The sequence below is a fragment of the Rhinatrema bivittatum genome, chromosome 4 (genome assembly GCF_901001135.1).
Source record: "Rhinatrema bivittatum chromosome 4, aRhiBiv1.1, whole genome shotgun sequence".
Taxonomy (NCBI): domain Eukaryota; kingdom Metazoa; phylum Chordata; class Amphibia; order Gymnophiona; family Rhinatrematidae; genus Rhinatrema; species Rhinatrema bivittatum.
Genome location: NC_042618.1, coordinates 383244828 through 383265353, shown reverse-complemented (window position 1 = coordinate 383265353; position 20526 = coordinate 383244828). Strand labels below are relative to the sequence as shown.

At 41.4% G+C, this 20526-nt stretch overlaps 1 protein-coding gene across 18 annotated transcripts in view; it reads right to left on the bottom strand.

Annotated features, from left to right (window-relative positions):
* Positions 1-20526, bottom strand: part of SLMAP (sarcolemma associated protein) — a 362537-nt gene that overhangs the window by 194434 nt on the left and 147577 nt on the right. For all 18 annotated transcript variants that reach the window (XM_029600936.1, XM_029600935.1, XM_029600939.1 and 15 more), the window contains exon 3: positions 12556-12628. In XM_029600936.1, the coding sequence (XP_029456796.1) occupies positions 12556-12628 (73 nt within the window). The remainder of the gene's footprint in view (positions 1-12555; positions 12629-20526) is intronic.

Below are 20526 nucleotides of genomic sequence, written 5' to 3'. Positions count from 1 at the left end.
GGCAAACAATTAAACTGGACAATACCACTTTAACCAGAACACTAATATTTTAATGTGTGCACACAATAGTGCACAAAACTTAAATTGTAAGGTTCAAGGCAAGTAATCAAACGGGGCTCCATTTGATTACTTGCCTTGAACCTTACAATTTAAGTTTTATGCACACATTAAAATATTAGTGTTCTGGTTAAAGTGGTATTGTCCAGTTTAATTGTTTGCCGCACATTATTTTGCTGTGATTCACTTAAATGTGTGCGCCCTTTACTCCGCCTTCTTTGTATAATTTATCCTATCTACAGAAAACACTGTTTCTGGTAAGTAAACTAGCTTTTTCCCTCTAAGATAAGCAAGCTGAATTAGCCATGCTGTCTGGGATTCCCTAGCTAGGGAGATGAAGCACAGGATGCTCAGTTTGAAAAAACAGCTTATATGTTTGGATCTCTGTAGGGTTATTTGTGCAGTGTATCCCTGCAAAATGTGGACAGTTTTAAGAATTAGTTGCACGACATTAGTTGTCCCATGATTGCATCAAATTTGGTATGGTGCTGAAGGCAATAATGAGAAGTGAATGTATGTAGTGAAGACCACGTCGCTGCTTTGTATATATCTTCAACAGGAACCTGTAAGGTGGGAAACTGAAGCAGACATAGCCCTCAACTGATGGGCTTTGACCTTTGAAGTTAGACACTCAGACTTGGTAGAAGAGCAGAAGTGGATGCATTGAATTAGCCAGTTCACTAGTGTCCGTTTAGTCACTGGTAATCCAGGGGCTTTCGGGTTGAAGGAAAGAAAGAGCTGGGAGGGCCTCTTTGGAGTGTCAGTCCTTTGCTTTTAATAGGCTAACACTCTTTTATAATCCATGTGCAGTAGAGCTTCCCAACTGTTTGAATGTGGTTTAGGGAAGAAAGTTGGCAACATTATGGATTGATTCAAATTAAAAGCCGAAACTACCTACGCAAGAAAGGATGGCTGTGTTTGTAAGGTGACCTTATGATTGAATTGTAGGAAAGGGGAATAGTGAACTAGCACCTGAAGTTCGCTGATTCATCAAGCCGAGGTTATTGCTACCAGAAATAATTCTTTCCATGTGAAAAATTTCAGTAAAAATATTTACATTGGTTCAAAAGGTGGGAGCATCAGTGCTTCCAAGACCACATTTAGGTACCAAGGTACTGCTGGTTGTGTGGTTGGAGTCTCAAGGTTCCTCTCATGAAACAAGATACAAGGGGGTGAGTGGCTATGGAGGCTCATTGTATTGAAGGATGATACGCTGCTATAAGCACTGACGAGCACTCTTATGGAGGAAACCGCTAGACCTGAAGGGTACAGTAATTACAGGTATTTAAGTAACTGTGCCGGTGAAGAATGAAAAGGGTCAAGTGCTATTGACCTACACCAGTTGCGATACCTATGCCATTTAGCTGCGTAAGTTTTCCTCATGGACAGTTTTCTTGAAGAGATAAGAATGTCCTTAATCTCCATCGGAATTTGAAGATGGCTTAGTACATCCCTTTCAATCTCCATGCTGTCAAGTGAAGGGAGTCTTGCATGGGTTGAAACAGTGCTCCTTCCTCCTGCATTAGAAGGTCCGATCTGTTTGGAAGAAGGATCGGTCGTTGTATGGAGAGATGCATGAGGTAGGCATACCAGGGCTGCCTGGACCATGCCGGTGCTATGAGGATGAGATCAGACTCATCCGCTATGCATTTCTGTATTACTCGAGTTATTAGCAGGATTGGAGGAAACGCGTACAATAGGTTCCCTATCCATTTGAGCAGAAAAGCATCTTGAGCTAGCCTTCGTTGCTTGGATATAGAGAGTAGAACTTCTGTAGCTTTGTGTTGTACTCTGTCGCAAAGAGATCTATGTGGGGTTTTTCCCACCTTTGGAATAGGAAGTATGCTAAGTCCCAATGAAGCTCCCATTTCGGGGATGAAAGATTCTGCTGAGGCGGTCAGCCTCTGTATTTCTTACTCCTGGCAGGTAGGTTGCCTGCAGTCATATCGAGTGAGTTAATGCCCATTCCAGTGTCAACACTGATTCCTTGCAAAGAATCTTTGAACCAGACCCGCCTTGTTTATGTAGAACATAGCCACTTGATTGTCCGTGTATACCATCACTGTTTTGTGCTGAAGAATGTGCAAGAAGGTGCGGATTGCATTTCATATAGCACGTAGTTCTAGTAGGTTGATCTGGAATGATTTTTCGGTGGGGGACCAAAGGCCTTGTGTCGAAGTGCAAGATGTGTGCGCCCCATCCTTTTGTGGAGGCTTCTGTAGTTAGTGCTATCTGATGAGTCGGGATTCGGAAAGGGGCGCCCGACTGTAAGACCCGGGACTCAGCCATCAATCCAAGTCCGATAACATTGGCTGAGTCAAGGTTAGCAGTTTTGTCATGGGATGGAAGCTTTGCAACCACTGGGATTTCAAGACCCCACTGCATCTGTGAGGGACTACATACATCACCGCTGCCATGTGATCCAATACAGTGAGGACTTGCCCAGCTGTGGGATGGAGGAGCTGCTTGAGTGTTGAGGTCAGGTTCTGAAAGTGTGAATCCTGTCCTCCGGAAGGAAGGCCTTACAAAGGAAAGTGTTTATGATCACACCTATAAATTGTACCGTTTGAGAAGGGTCGAGATGCAGCTTTTTATAATTTATGATGAAGCCCAATCTTTCCAAGCAAATTGTTTGAATTTGGTGGGCATGAACCAGTTCTGGATATTTTGCTACAATCAGCCAGTCATCCAGGTAGGGAAAGAGCTTTATTCCCTGTTTCTGAAGGCGGGCCACAGCTACTGCTAGATATTTTGTGAATAGCCTGGGTGCCAAAGATAGGCCAAACAGTAGGACTTTGTACTGGTAGTGCTGGGGCTGACTTGAAAACAAAGGTAGCACCAGGAAGAGAGGTGGATTGGTATGTGGGTTATTGCATACTTCAGGTCCAAAAGGCACATCCAGTAGTTGGGTTGTAGAAAAGGTAAAATAGTTTTCAGAGAAGTCATCTTGAACTTCTCTTGTCAAAGGGCCCAGAGGTCCAGAATCAGACATAAGCCTCCACTCTTTTTGGGAATGAGGAAGTATTGGGAATAAAATCTCTGGAGCTGTCAATGATGTGGCAGCACCTGAATTGCTTGTCGATGAAGCAATGGATTTCCTGGAGGAGGGGAACATCCTCTTCCTTTCGTGGAAGCGAAGCTAGGTGTGGTAACCGTGGACACTAGTACGTCCCTAATGCCTCTTTTTGGACAGGAGTGGTGGCTGTCAGCGAGTTTGACAGCCGACGTTCAATTTTTCCAGCATTGGTTCTCAAACCCGCTGACAGCCACAGGTTCGGAAACCGGACGCCGGCAAAATTGAGCATCCGGTTTTCAACCCGTAAGCCGTAGGCCAATTTTATTTTTATTTTTTTAATTTTTGATTATTTTTTTAACTTTTGGGACCTCCAACTTAATATCACCATGATATTAAGTCGGAGGGTGCACAGAAAAGCAGTTTTTACTGCTTTTCTGTGCACTTTCCTGGTACCGGCAGAAATTAGCGCCTACCTTTGGGTAGGCGCTAATTTCTGAAAGTAAAATGTGCGGATTGGCTGCACATTTTACTTACTGAATCGCGCGAGAATAACTAATAGGGCCATCAACGTGCATTTGCATGTTGCGGGCGCTATTGGTTTCGGGGGTGTTGGTTGCGCGTTTTCGACGCGCTATTACCCCTTACCGAATAAGGGGTAAAGCTAACGCGTCGAAAACGAGCGTCCAAACGCGGGTACTGTATCGGCCTGTCTGTTCTTTGAGCTGGGACAGTTTCCTGAAGTTTCTCCCTGAAAAGGGTATCCCCCTTACATGGAAGGTCCACTAGTTTGTCATGGACCTCCTTGCGAATGGCACTCGCCCAGAGCCATGCTATTCTTCTGGCCACGATGGCTGCCGCCAGAGTGCAGGCTAAAGTATCGAATCCTTTTGTAAATTGTGCGGAGTAGATGCGGCATTCCCTCTTCCATGTCTGCCATACCCTGTCTCTGCAGGATATCTTCTGTGGGCTGTTGTGTATCAGACTTCATTTTTTGAAGACATTCATGTAAATACTGCGTTATTTAGAATTGATGCTGCTGGATCTTAGCGTTGAGCATTGCACCTTGGAATACCTTCTTTCCGAAGTCATTTAGATATAGACTATCTTTCCTCAGAGGGGTGTTTGAATAGAGCCTGGTTTTCCTGGCTTTCTTCATTGCAGACTCGACCACAACAGATGTGTGTGGTAGGTTGACTGGACCATAATATGCCGACTTCCACATCCTGAATTTTAGGTCTGTCTTCTTGGAAGTGGGGGGCACTGAGAAAGGTGACTCATGTTTTCTATTCCTCCAACCAATTTGGAATGGGAAAGTAGAGCCATTGGTTCCGCAGGTATGTAAAAAATCTTGAGAAGCCCATGCATGTTTGCCCTAGGATCTGGGAGATTTTGGTTTTCAGGTTTAAGGTGGTTCACACCTTCTCTATGAACCTGGGGTATGAGAGATCCTCCGGGGGGTGATGATTGTTCTGGTCGTTCCTCCGGAGGGTCCATGGTATAATTAGTGAAGACTCTGGGAAGGGTGGAGAGGAGTAAACAGGCCCTCCATGTGGTCCTTGTTGGAGTCATTTTTTTGTTACTTTTGCTAAGGATGTACGTAGATGATAGACCATAAGGATTCACCCAGACACAAATTAAACGCCACAGTGATCTCCTGTTTACTGTCTTGCACTGTGAAATGTTTACTAACAGGCAAGAGTCTGTTTATTTAGTTATTCCACTAAGTATATAATGAGAAAACTAGCAATTTTCTTATACTAAAGCCTGAGAGTGAAAGTGAAGGATACAGCTGTGTCTGAAATCTGATAAGAAAGCAGAGGGAGGCAACACCACTGTTTTCACAAGCATTTGAAGTGTATAAGGCGAGACAGCCCTGGACATGATGGTATGGCTGATTCTTTGGAAATGTAAGCTTTTTATACCTATGTAGCAATTGCTATTATATACCATTACTACTACTTCATGATCTAATTTTATTTGTTCTATCCTCCTATTACTCAAACTTACTTTCTTACCTGGAACCGTGATGTACTGAATCAAAGTTTGTGTGGCTTTTTGTGTTGGGAATTAGCTCCTGGATTCAAGCCCCCAAATATAATCTGTAATTGTGTGTGTTAATGTGAGATTAGCCCCCCAGGTCAGAGAACCTGGGCAGGATACCAGTGTGCACGGTTTGAACCCATAACAGTCCCGGTCCTAGCGAACTCGGCTCCAGCATGTGTTCCTCATTTTTCAATTATAAGCCGGGCGAAGGAGAGATAATGGAATGCTCCGATTCCCCTGCTGATGGGCTGGGGGGTGCAGATTCTGAGAGGAAACTAACATGTTGAAGGAGGTCTGAAGAACTCCCGTAATTTGGGATAGCAATTGAGAGGCTGCAGCTTGTAGCCCTTTGCTGGTAGTTGCAGTTTTCTTTTTCTTAGCTAGTGGAGAGCTGTCTTGGCCCTCTCTAGGGGAAGCAGACTTCCCCGACCGCTTTGGAGGGCGGTCTGAAGGTTCCTTGGTGTGTGCCCTCTTCTGATGTTTATCTGAAGCTGATGAAGAAGAGTGCTTCGGAATGCGAGAGGTTTCAGCATCTGAGCCATCAGAACCTTCTAAATCAGAGATGATAAACACTATGGGTAGATCCTTAGATTGGTGCACGTGTCCTGCAGTCAAAATTTCCGACGCATGGTGTTTCTGCGATGAATGCGTTGATTTCATAGTTTTCAATGGCCTCGACGCATGTGTTTGAGTCTGATGCATTGGCTTCCTGGAAGTGTGGTCTGAAGCTGACTTCGACACACTTTTTGATGTTTGGTCAGTCAACGGAACTCATCGGCTGATTTGCATTGATCAGATTCCTGCATCGGCCTCGAAGGCTCAGTCCGAGTTATCAAGGGACGTATCTGGTGACACATTCAACGCATTGGCGCTTAGGTGCATCCGGGTTGTTACGGGAACCTGCTACAGTTTTTGGCAGTTTTAGCTTACTGGTAGGCGGTTCTAAGGAGGATGACTGCTTTTGTTTTTCCAATCTATTGTGTTTTCACTCTGGTGAAGATTGCGTGGATCGCTGGTTAGGGGCATAGGAACCGGACGGGCCTTCCTTCAATTCCCTCAGTCCGGCGATCTTTGCGGCTCTCTGCTGCTGGGCCCGCAGAGACATCCTGCCACAATCCCGGCAGGATCCCTGATGGTGGTCCGGGCCGAGACATAAATAACAGCGGTTATATGCCCATATGTGGAGAGACATGATTTTGCCACATTGGCAAAATTTAAAACCGGGAGCTTTAGGAGCCATTAGGGCACTAAAAAGTGCTATTTGGGATTCACTGAAGAGATTTTGAGAAGAGAGAGAGAGACAATTTTCCCAAGAGTGAAGAAAGAAAAACCCGTGACCGTTACTGCATGGAAAAGTGAAAAACTGAGGAGAGAGTCAGTCACGTGGGAAAGCACTGCACAGGCATGCAGGAGTGAAGTTTTCAACATTCTATGAGAAGTTCCTGCATCGGGCCACTAGGGGGCGCTTCCAGACAGCATGGCTAATTCAGCCTTATCTGCGAGAAAGAAAAAGCATAATTACATCAATAATCACAGCAACCACAACAACTTAATCCTGCATACAATAACACAATTGAAAATATCAGACAAACAAGATACTTATATAATATATTACAAAGCCTTATGATTAGTCACAGGAAAGGAAAGGATCTTGTATGCTCATCTATTCAAGATGGTAGTGTATGTAAAGGATAAAAATGACAATCTGTCTTGGGTAAGGAGTGATATCTTACAAGTAGTAATGCTTTATGGCTGGTAGCTGAGATATTACACTGTGGACAGAAATAACTGGGCTGACTGGATGGGCTACTTGGTCTTTTTATCATCATCATCTATTATGTTAGCAGTGGAATAAAATTTATATGTTGTTGAATCAGTTCATTTCTTCACTGAAAATAAAAATATGAACATTGTCTAGACGCAGGATTTTAACAGCTAAATACCTTGAAAAAGGTTAAACTGCATTCTAAAAGCATAAATTATAGCGAATGAACACTCTCAAGTTTTCAAGTGGTTCAGAATACTACAAAATTTTGATTTGTCTCTTATGGCTAGTATGTCATTTGGACAAGTCCTCACAACTCTGTTTACTCTCCCCACCCTCTCCCCAGACTTTCAGAACAACAATGGATTTAGACACGTCATCTGCTATTCCAGAACTCTAGGTATGATTTTATCTGTATGTTCTGGTGCCCACAAGAGCAGACATTTTCAACAAGGATGCTAAAACAAATCATGTTACTAGCCTTAGGAGATAAATGAAAACGTACTACCCTGCGTTCTTACTCTGACCATCAAATCCTCCATCCCCTGCAATGAGCTAAACTTACTTTGACAATTCATAACTCATTGAGGTTTTATAATCAAATAAGGGTCAGTCCGCACAGCCTGGAGAGTACACGTGAAAATTTCTAACTGCAGTCTCCACATGTACTTTGACTCTCCAGATCAGTCCCTGCCCCTCTTTTTAATGTGGGTAAAAGTATATATGCTCTACTTTTTCCAACACTGGGGAAATATTGGGGCCAGCAATAATTAAAGCACATTTTCCCCAACAAACATATGTTTGTTGGGGAAAATAGAGGGGGCTTTGATTATTGCCCCCTCTATGATTAAATGTTTGGAGGATGAACACTTTAGAAAAATGTAACAGCCACTATATTTGCTCCTTGCAAAACAGTTCTCAATAGAGCTTTTGATTTTTTTTCTTTTATCTGCTATTTTAATTAGCTGGAACCTTAACCTAAATTTTGCATTGCTGTCTCATTTGTACACCTGCTAAGTTGTGAAAAAAAATTCACTGCTTTAATAAGTTTATTTTATTTATTCTATAGTTGTGGTTTTACATAAATCAGTAAATTGCATATCTTGAAATACACAACAGGGATTATTAAGAAAAGGTAAAACATTCAACTAACTAAAGTTATATAAACTTTAATCACTGAGCTGTCCCGGAACATTTGGTTATAGGAGACTCAGGATTGTGTCTCCTGTAGATCAGGACTGGTGAAGTGCAGCATTGCCTGCATGGAGAGGGAGAAGGTGGCAGAAGGCTGCTGAGGCAGGGGCAATTCTTGCTGGCACTGTAGTAATGCTGATCGGTTCAGTTTAGAAAGATTCCCCCTTTCAGCCCTCGGCCAGCTTGAGCTTTAGCAATATTCCCTGGGAGGCGAGAAAAAAATAAAAAATGGGTGCAGAACACCCTCTCCCCTTTCAAAAACAAAAATGAGTCTCTTAAGTTTTAAAGGTTCCCTTCTTTCACCTGATTTGGTTTTACCAAACAACCAACACTCTCTGAGGTTAGGGTAATAAATCTAGATGTACTGGTATTATACAACACTGTGTAATAACACTTAAGCATGCACCAAGCCTTAGGTGAGTGAAAAACAGGTAATGAAATAATCATATACCAAATGGCGTAAAATCTCAAATAACATCTACTTAAAATTTTTCAAGCAAAAACGTTTATGCAATTAAAAATGATTCCTGTGTGTTTAAAAGTCATAATGTTGTGTACATGTTTACACTGGCGGTTAGTGATATTGGGTATTTTTTTTAGTTATTCAGTGACTACTGATTTTACTGAGACCACTATAGTTGTCAGGTAGCAGTCATTCCCAGTTAGGGGAAAATCCCCACCTGTGTTTGACATGAATAGTACAATCTTCACCTGCCTATAGCCATCTTCCTAGCTACAATTAAATGGCAGATTGGCCTCTCTCAGGTGACATTTGAAATCCAGAAAGATATCACCACCACCTTCTGGGATATCGCAAAATATACATACATCTAATGTTAACTAAATTACAAGTTTGGAAACTACAATTCTACTCACAAAGTAAAATGTTAATATATTTTATAACATTAAAATTGTTGCTACTCTGGATTGTTGAACACCAGGGGGCACCATACTATTTTCAGGTTCGACTTACTGGCTTGCAAAGCAATGGCCTAGCCAGGACTGATATTTTGGCAGGCACTGAAGTTAACATGGGCAAGCATTAGGTGAAGCAGAGGAATGAACTCGCACACACTCCCCTGGTGTGAGGTTTCTTAAACTAACCAAACTGTAGTAGTACATGCCAGGGCAAACTGAAAATGATTAAGATATATGCATAATTTATTTCTTACTCTGTTGTCATCATTCCCACTTGTGATAATTTATTTTCAGATTCTATTTGTTCTTACTGAAAGTTTATTTCTCTAGCTCCTAACTAGCCTTCTTTCTCACCCTCCACTCAACACACAATATAGAGAAATAAACTTTCAGTAAGAACAATATAGAGAAATAAGCTTTCAGTAAGAAGAAATAGAATCTGAAAATAAATTATCACACGTGGGAATATATATATCTGAACACAAAACCTTTTGCTCATGAAATAGCTCTCCTTTCTCTGCCACAGGCTCTCACCACTGCAGCAACAAACCCTGAAATCCAAAGCCTGTACCCCCTAAAATGACTTTTTAAGGAAAACAAATATGCAATGTTATGCATTAATAATAATAATACAAGTAGAGCTAGGTAGCCAATGATTTGCAGATTCTTTACTGCATAAGCCTAAAGCCACATTATATACAGGTTTACATGAAGATTTCTGACATTAATATAAACACTGAGACTTCTTAAAAGAAGAACTTTCTGAAGCATATCCATTAAATCAAATATAAAGAGTGTTCCTGTTCTAACTTGCACAGATGTATAGGACGGTGAGATCAGCCTCATTAATACCCTTTTCCTCAAGATCTGCTAAAATTGACTGAAAAGAGCATTTTGATACTTTAACTTCTTTTGGTGCAAGATGGCATGTGATGCAAAGGAAGGCAAGTATGATTTGAGGCACGTGATCAAAGGCGACCAACCATGCTGTTTTGAGTTGGAGTCATTTAGAATTGCTGTTGTGTAGTTAGCTACAACAGAAAATTTGATCAAATCCAATCCTAATTTGTTTGATGGTATTTCATATATAGTAAAACATGCCATGACTTTAAGAAACCCTATTAATGCAAATAAATCATTAGACACGAAGTTTACTGGAGCCTGATCCACCAAGGTTTCTCCCTCTCTTTTCCTATGAAAAATACTTTGATAAATTTGTATTTAACTTTGTTTGAATAAAAATTCCTCCTACAAAAACATAACTTGCCATACTGGGTCACACAGAGGGTCCATCAAGCCCAGTATCCTGTTTCAAACAGTGGCCAATCCAGGTTACAAGTACCTGGCAAGTACCCATACATTAAGAAGAACCCATGCTACTAATGTCAGTAATAAACAGTGGCTATTCCCTAAATCATCTAGATTAACATCAGTTTATGGATATCTCCTCCAGGAAATTATCCAAATCTTTTTAAAACCCAGCTACACTAATTGCCTTAATCACATCCTCTGGCAAAGAATTCCAGAGCTTAATTGTGCGTTGAGTAAAAGACTTTTCCTCCAATTTGTTTTAAATGTGCTACTTGCTAATTCATAGATTGCCCCCCTAGTCCTTCCATTATCTGAAAGAGTAAATAACCAATTCATATTTACCTATTCAAGTTCTTTCATAATTTTAAAGACCTCTATCATATCCTCCCTCAGTCGTCTCTTCTCCAAGCTGAACAGCCCTAACCTCTTTAGATATTCCTCATAGGAGAGCTGTTCCATGCCCTTTATCATTATAGTCACTCTTCTTTGTACCTTCTCCAGTGCAACTATATCTTTTTTTGAGATGTGGCAACCAGAATTGCACACACGCTATTCAAGGTGCAGTCTTACCATGGAGTGATACAGAGGCATTATTACGTTCTCTATTTTATTTACTTTTCCCTTTCCAATAATTCTTAACATTGTTTGCTTTTTTTTGACTGCCACAGCACACTGAACTGACAATTTTAATGTATTATCCAATATGACGCCAAGATCTTTTTCCTCGGTGGCAACTCCTAATATGGAACCTAACATCATGTTAGCATGGATTATTTTTCCCTATATGCATCACCTTGAACTTGTCCACATTACATTTCATCTGCCATTTGGGTGCTCAATTTTCCAGTCTCGCAAGGTCCTCCTGCAATTTACCACAATCTGCTTGTGATTTAATTACTCTGTATAATTTAGTGTCATCTGCAAATTTGATCACCACACTAGTCTTATCCCTTTTCAGATCATTTATAAATATATTAAATATCCCTGAGGCACTCCACTGTTTACCTTTTTCCACTGAGAAAACTGACCATTTAATCCTACTCTGTTTTCTGTCTTTTAACCAGTTTGCAATCCACCAAAGGACATCACCTTCTATACCATGACTTTGTATTTTTTTTTTCAGAAGCCTCTCATGAGGGGCTTTGTCAAATGCCTTCTAAAAATCAAAATACATCACATCTATCGGCTCATCTTTATCCACTTTTATTAACCCCCTTTAAAAAAATATAGCAGATTTGTGAGGCAAGACTTATCTTGGGTAAATCCATGCTGCCTGTGTTCCACTAAGCCATATCTGATTTTTTTTTTATTTTTTTTTTAGTTTCCACAATTTTTCCCAGCATTGGAGTCAGGCTCACCGGTCTCTAGATTCCTGGCTCACTCCTGGAGTATTTTTTAAATATCAGAGTTACACCAGCTATTTTCCAGTTGTCAGGTACAATGGATGATTTTAATGATAGGTTACAATTAATAGTAACAGATCTGAAATTCATTTTTGAGTCCTTTCAGAACCCTTGGATGTATACCATCTGTCTGGGTGACTTGCTACTCTTCGGTTTATCAATCTGGTGTACTACATCTTCCAGGTTAACCATGAATTGATTCAGTTCATCTGAATCGCCACTCTTGAAAACTGATTCCGGAACAGGTCTCTCCCCATCATCTTCATTAGTAAACACCAAAGCAAAGAATTAATATAGTCTTTCCGCGAAGGCCTTATCTTCCCTAAGTGCCCCCTTTAAACCCTTGATCATCTAACTGTTCAACCGACTCTCTCACAGGCATCCTGCTTTGGATATTTTTTAAAAGTTTTTATGAGTTTTTGCCTCTACTGTCAACTTCATTTCAAATTCTCTCTTAGCCTGTCTTATCAGTGTTTTACATTTAACTTGCCAATGTTTATGCTTTTTCCTATTTCCTTTAGATGGATCTTTCTTCCAATTTTTGAAGGACTTTTTTGGCTAAAATAGCCTCTTTCACTTCACCTTTTAATCAAGCTGGCAGTCATTTGGCATTCCTTCCACCTTCCTAATTCATGGAATATATCTGGACTGTGCTTCTAAGATTGTTTAAAAATACTATGTCCACACTTGTTGTACTAAAGCTTTGTAGAAAAAAACCTGAAAGTTGAAGTTATCTTCCTCATTTCATCAAAGTCTCCCTTTTGAAAGTTTAGAGCTAGATCTGGAGATTTACTCTACTGCTTCACGGAGCAATTGGTTCTACTTCATGGAGCATAAGTTCTACTTACTCTGATCGTCGTCGAGCTTCAAGACCATCTGGCAGAAAAAGTTTTATTGTGGACACTATACATCCATGAGTAACTGTGGAGAGAAAAGAGTTGATGTAAAACTAAAAAAGAAAATAAAATGAAAGTCATATTGCTATTCAGCGATTAGATAATACTTACAGGAATCCTAAAGAACATATAGTACTTATCTGTAAAGATACAGCACTACTGATTGTTACAAGAACAGAAACAAAAATACAGGGCACAACAAAGCCCCAAGGTGACCTTGGCCCAATTCATCATCAATCTGCTTAGATAATAGGAGATACACTTGGATCTGAGCAAAGTCTTTGACCTAACTGTTCACAGAACTTTAGCTATAAACTCAGCAGGCTTTGGTACAAGTCCTATTGCTTTAAACACGGATTATGCAACTGGACAGGTTCAGTGGCTCTACACCCAGTCGTTCAGTGTGGAATACCCAGGGGCAATTCCTGGTCTGGCAGGCTCGGGACACTGCAGAGCCCCATAGTTGGGGGAGGGAAATGTCAGCCATCGCTCACTGGTAACACATTGACCAGACTCTGGAGGCACACGTTCTGGATTCCAGGACTGTCACTGCAATGACTGGGTGTGAGACATGAGGCAAAAACAGCAGCTGCTCCCCATGGTTATGGCAGGTCCTTAAAGCTTTACCTATAGTAGTTTTCACTTAACCATTATGTTATTGTGCACTTTTTCTCTAATGCATTGGAATTTATAGGTGCAGGTATACTAAGCTTCTACTTCACCTCACTCTGTCCCTTATCAGCAGTTACCTCTGTAATGTGAATTATACTATTACCAATAGAAGTTTTTTTATTTATTTTATTAATATTCCACTTTTTGGATGTCAAAGCAGATTATATTCAGGTACTGTAGGTAGTACCCTAAATCTAAGTTTGCACTTGAGGCAGTAGAGGGTAAAGGACTTGCCCAAGTCTGAAGAAGTGGCAGAGGGATTTGAAGCCTGGTTTCCGTGGTTCATAGCCCGCTGCTCTATCCATTAGTTACTCCTCCACTTCCAAGAGAGCATCTGAAAGGAACTGCCCCATTATAAATGTAGGCTCTTCTCTCAGGTTTTGAGTCTAAATTACATTTTCAAAAATGCATGTGTACTACATGTCATTATAGCTACCGAGAACACATTCATTTGTTATATTCAGGGGCAGCTAAAGGCAAACTGCTGCCTGAGGCAAGGGATTAGATGGTGCTTCTTCCTCCTCGCAAGGCACGGCACAGGCCAAATCATCAAGAGGGCCAGGGGTGGACCCTTGAAGTCTGCCCATTTTGATGATTTGAAATGCTGCAGAAGGGGGAAAGCAGAGTTTAGAGTTCCCAAAGGAGGGGCAAATAGAGTGCCAGTGATATTTCTATGAAGCCAGCAACCCTACCACCTCTCCCTTCCACATTTCTCCAACATTTGCCCCCTGGAGAAGTGGACGAAGGGTGAATGGTGGGTAGACTCTGTTCAGGTCAGTGCAAAGGTATTAGGTGCCCTAAGTGAATTTTAGTCTTATGCCTCCTCCTTCCCAGCCCTCAAACACAATTAAAAATTGTTCATTTAAACAGATTTTACATGAATTACAATTATAGTCTTTGAAGGTAAAAGTATCACAACATGTATATTATTTTTACATGCACTGCTGTCATGCCAACGAGAAAACTCTGCATAAGAGACACTTGGAGCCCCATATGGTATAAGGCATATTTAGGGACCTTCGTTTTCAGTTTTTATTTGGCTTATGAATGACAATGTGATGACAAAAAAAAATTAGTGGAAAAAATTACTTTGTTATAATACACAGGGAAAAGAAATCAGTATAAGTGTCATATTTCCACTGATTTTATCATCATATTGAAATCCTCAGGAAAAATAAAATAAAAACTAAAAACAAAGGTATCTAGGTATATAGTAAAGTGCATTTGTTGGCCCTCAGACAGCCATGAGTAAAGTGAATTACAATTATAATATTGTAAGTCTCCCATACCAAAATAGCACTAAATGCCAGCACTCAAACAGTAACAACTATCTATGAAAAGGCAACATTATAATTATTATACCAGGCCCTAAATCACCAATACGCCTCCTATTAGGAAAACAGAGCAAGGCAGGCCGCTATAGATCCCTACAAAGCAACTACATGCCAACAGAAGACTTCACTTCAGTCACACAGGCAAGTACACGGATGGATCCTCACCAAATGCAGAATAAAGAAACCGTACAGAATAAACAAATATATAGACAAACACTGAACCCGAAACCACAAGCAGCCAGACTCTGTACGCAGTGCAACAACAGAACAACAAAAACACTATAATTCCTTATAAAACAATAAAATCAAGAAATATAATACATTAATCATAATAGTAAAAGGATACTAAGAGAAAAAGTAATTATTTCAAAACAGCTGATGAACAGGTCAATAAATAAACTAAAGAATGGGTTTTGAAAATTTGTAAAACAATTAAATATTTCAAAATAGACACATCAAACACCAGCCAACAATTAAAACTAATAATTTTTAAAATTCTCCGCTCTCCATGCCTGGGATCTTTTGATTTTCAGTCACTCTGAAGTTGCTGTGGATTGAGTGATGGGGGGAGCACAAACTTTATCCGCTCTTACACAGACCCACCCTCTCTCATGCACAGACCCATACTTTCACAACCCCCCCCCCCCCCCCCACACACATACACTGGCTTCTCATTCATACCTCTCTCTTTCTCACAAACACACATGCACACACACATGCTCTCACACACCCACACATTTATACAGGTTCTCACAACACACACATACATGATCTCTCTTATACACACACACACACTCTCTCTCTCTCTCTCTCTCAGGGTCTCTCCTCTCTCCTTGGGCCACAGTGTCATGGAATCAGCCTTGGCCCCGCTGGGCTTCGATCTTCGAGCCATGGAGTGATGGACTCCGGCACAGCCCTGCCAGGCCTCGCTCTTTAGCAAGGTGAGGGGGCTGCCACAGGAGTGTTTTGGGTTTTTTTTGGGGGGGGGGGGGGGGGGGGGAGTGAACGACACTTTTTGCCACTCCCAAAATGTTGCTGTCTGAGGTAGCTGCCTCACCTTTCCTCATGATAGAACCGCCCCTGGTTATAACAAGCATAACAAGAGTAATGAACAACTACAAAGGGGAGACAAGTTGTAGGGCTACTCAGATGCCATTTTTGGAGAAAAAGAAATCCAGGTAACTATCCTTCCCCCTCCGCCAAATACTAACATGCTGAAGTTGATCAAACTAATGGGACTTGCTAGCCAAGGGCACTCTGCCTTAAAATGGCACCAGGAAACCTAGCCCAAGCCAAGACTCAGTAGTTATGGTTTATGGGAACTGGTGTTGTATGGGGATAAGAGTTATAAACTGAGAACCCGGAGGATCAGAGTTCTAAGTCTCCTTTTCACCCAACATTCCTTCTTGACTTTTGGCAAGCAGCTTTTGGACCAATTTTCAGACTGTCTGCATTGGGGTACTTTTTACCCTTGGACTTTACACCAAATTTCAAAGGGAAAATAGACTGGTACTTTCCCTTTCAAAACTGCTGTTGATCCAAAGCAACTTGCACCTGCTTTTTTGTGGGACAGAATTTTTATTGAAAAATAATGCACATAGATTTGAAATTTTAATAATTTATTTATTTATTTATTTATTGTTTTTGTTATACCGAGTTTCATGACAGGCATCACATCAACCCGGTTTACAATTAACAGAGTGTGTAAAGCATAACATAACTTAAAACAATGTTCTCAATAAGAACCTTGAACTTTAAATACAGTGAATAAATACAGTGAATCAAATAAAGGATGTGAGAAAGTTACAAAAAATCAGGGAAATCAACTTGGAACTGGAAAAGGGGAGAGATTGTACAGAGCAATATTTACATTTTGGCCTGTTAATGTAATAGAGTAGCAAAGTGATTAAATAAGAATATGTGAGTAACTGTGGCGGTAATCTCACCTAAAAGACACCCTTGGGAACATTTCCCTCGGATGGGTCTAAAAGTATGTACATTATGAAACTCTGCTCACACGTTTAGCAAAATGAAGGCAGGGCAATTATCAGACAACTAATTTACCCATGTCAATGGCTTTGAAAAATGCCCTCCCCATTTTCTCATGCACCCAGACTGTAAACTCTCTGGGGTGGGGATTTACTGTATTTATATTTAAATTGTTGTGAAGTACCCTGATGTCATGGACCATATAAATGCTGAAATATAATTCAGAGATTTTTCACCATTGCCAAAATTCACCCATGCCAAAATTCAGAGGTTTATATACACAGAAAGATTAGCCTTGTATAGGCAAAGTTTCAGGAGCCAAAGTTTGTGTACACAAAACATTTTGGTTCACAGTGTTCCTAAAAAATTAAAGAAAAAGATATAGAAAAGGAGTTCGGACATTTTATCTTCCTGACAAAAGACCAGGACAGTGAAGGGAGAATGGTGCACGGGGGTGTGTGCATGGTCAGTCAAAAGAAAAGGTTCCATGCCACTGATACAGAAAAAACTCACACATTTACAAATAGATTAGAAACTGGGTTTCTGCCTTTCATGTTTCAAGAGCGTGACTATGGAAAAACAATTGGAGCACAGTCCATATCTGATCCAGTTTTTATATAAAATTATGCATGCCACAAGAGCTATGTAAGATAGATGTGGTAGACTTATAACATTAAGTTCCAGAAAAGTATAGCCAACGATTGTTCCATACTCTGGCAACAGTCATTTATTTCTAGCTAGAAAAAGCAGAGTTGCTTACCTGTAACAGGTATTCTCCAAAGACAGTAGGATGCCTGTCTTCACACATGGGTGACATCATCCGATGGTACCAGACACGCTGAAACTAGCCACTCTCAAACCTCTCCCTCAAGAAACCCAACCTGAACCCTGCAGACCTGGCCAATTTCCGCCCCATCGCTAACCTACCGTTTGTCGCCAAACTTATGGAGAGAATAGTTAACAAACAGTTGTCTGAATTCCTAGAAGACCACAAGATTCTCACAACAGCCCAATTCGGATTCCGCAAATCCCTCAGCACGTAATCCCTCTTAATCTCATTGACGGACAGAGTCCTCTCCGGCTTGGAAAAAAAGATCCCCTACCTCCTGGCACTTCGATATATCTGCAGCTTTCGACACTGTAAAGCATTCTATCCTCATCAACCGGCTCTCAGACATAGGCATCTCAGGATCAGCCCTTGAATGGTTCAGATCATTCCTTAACAATAGGACATACAAGGTCAGAATAAGCAACAAGGAATCACACCCGGTCAAGTCCACTCTTGGAGTCCCACAAGGATCCTCCCTCTCCCCAACCCTGTTTAACATTTATCTTCTCCCACTATGTCATCTGCTCTCAAGTCTAAAGATCACACACTTCATATACGCCGACGACATCCAGATCCTGTTGCCTATCACTGAATCTATCTCCAACACCATCAATTTCTGGAACAATTGTCTACAGTCCATAAATTCCCTCCTCACTAGCCTTACCTTAGTTCTCAATACTGCAAAAACGGAGCTTATGCTGATCACCCTGGATGACAACTGTCAGGCTGCCAACAATCTAATCACACCGCTAATGATCTCCCCCACTCACGTAAGAGACCTTGGCCTTACTATCGACAACAGGCTGAATCTCAAAAAATTTGTCACAAACACTACGAAAGAATGTTTTCACAAGCTACACATATTGAAAAAGCTAAAACCTCTCCTCCACTTTCAGGACTTTAGAACAGTCCTCCAAACTATTCTATTTTCAAAAATTGCTAATTGGCCTCCCAGCTATCACCACCAAACCATTACAAATGCTGCAGAACTCGGCTGCCAGGATACTAACCAACTCTAGTAGAGGAGATCACACCTATTCTAAAGAGCCTACACTGGCTCCCTATTAAATTTAGAATCATATTCAAAGTACTAACCATAACCCACAAGGCCATTCATTCCCAAACTTCGCTAAATCTAAGTGATCCACTTCGTCCCCACGCATCATCGAGACCAATCAGAACCAGCTACTTAGGCACCTTATATGCACCTCCAGCCAAGTCATCGCTCAAGAAACGTGCATTCTCGACCGCCAGCCCCTCTCATTGGAATGCCCTCCCCACAGACCTTCGGCTAGAAACTTGTAGTCGAATGTTCAAAAAGAAGCTCAAAACTTGGCTTTTCACAAAAGCCTTCACTTAAAGGTCTCTCCCTCAGGGTCAGATTCATGCATTTCATAACCCAATATGTGAGATGTCCGATGCTGTAACCATTTAATCTTATAAGCTAATCTCATTATTTCCCCGCTAGCTGTATGTTATAATGCATTCAAGATTTTCAAGTCTGCTGTAAATCCAAGTTTGTTGATTGTTTTTGTTTATTTATATTTTGTATATTTATACTTATAATAATTTAATGTTATTTTAAGTCATTCGCTGCTTTATCTATAAGTTCATATGAAGTTAGCCCTGTTATCTGTACCCTCTTGTTTGATGTAATTTCCAACTTTGGTTCTATGTAAACCGACGTGATATGTACTAGTACAGGAACATCAGTATATAAAAGCCTTAAATAAATAAATAAATAAACCAACCAACCAACCTATGCCTTGAGATGTCGTGGCAGACAAGCAGAAACGTCTGCATGGATAGGGACTGCCTTGTCAGCCAACAAACATCTACTGACAGGGTCATCTCTGAAAGAGGAAATAAGAACTCTTAAGTGACAGCAACATAGGTGGGAGCGACTTTTGTGAGATCCTCTATCCCCGATCCAAGCTGCCATAGATACGGCAAGTCGTCGGAAGACCAACAGGTCAGTCAAGAAATAGAGGGAGAAGAAACCCTCCTTCAGAGGTAGGGTGCCACGCAAACAACCTTGATGAATAGCAGCAACGTGAAGTGAAACTATGTACTTTGCATTCAGCGGGTATCCAAAGAGGCACTCCATCCATATGAGAGGAATCCACATCAGCTACTGGGGAGCAGATTGCTCTATGAGGAACTCCCATCCAGGTAGCTCATTGCCCGCCATAAGGCATCGCCGCTGCACAATAGTGCAATGGTGAAGCGAGAGCTTCTGATGGATGGCCTTCGGATCCCGTGCAAAAACAGAAAGCAGCTGCCACTCAGAGGCTAAGCCAACCAGGAGAATTGTGTGTGAAAAACAACCCCTTCCCCAAGCAGAAAACTTGGCACCAAAAGGGAACCTACCAAGGACACCGCTCAAAAGCCAATAAGTCAGACCTCTAATCCCCGAGGAGGGAGGACATCACACTGCTCAACTGGACCAGTTGATTCCAGAAACTCTCCCACTCTCTAGACAAGAGTGGGGCATAATCGCTGACCTATGAGGTTCCAGTGGTAACAAGGAGAGTCACTGGTGGCTGCCAAGTCAGAAACTAGGGCCAACATGACAATCAGGAGAAGGAAAGGACAGTGAAAGTGATCCAGCTGGCCATGTTGCTGCACTGATACATGTGAATCAAGGGCTGTATCATTGCCCCAGTTGGAGTGCTGCACCAGAGAGTAAATGTGCCCTGAAGTCTCCCCCTAAATGGGATCCAGAGTACAAGTGAACAAGGAAATAGACCCATAAGAGCCCATCTTTATAATAGAGGGAGGTATCCCTGGTATACACCCCAAAAAGGGAGTGAATTGGAATGCATTCTCAGCCAAGACATCCCAGTGCACAAGCAACTGCAGTGCACGGGTATGTGATGTCTTCTGGCAAAAGAACACACAGACACGAGCTAACGGGCATCTATTAACTGTGGTGCTCTTTCACCGAATCTGCATCCTGCAACAGTAGTGCTATGCACTTGCACTGAGGTACTCTGTCCAGCCGACCATAACATGCATGCACGGAAAGACACAGCATCCGCAGGCCTAGCAGTCCATTCCATGGCTTGGACAGGCACAAAAACTGCGATGGTGGGCAGC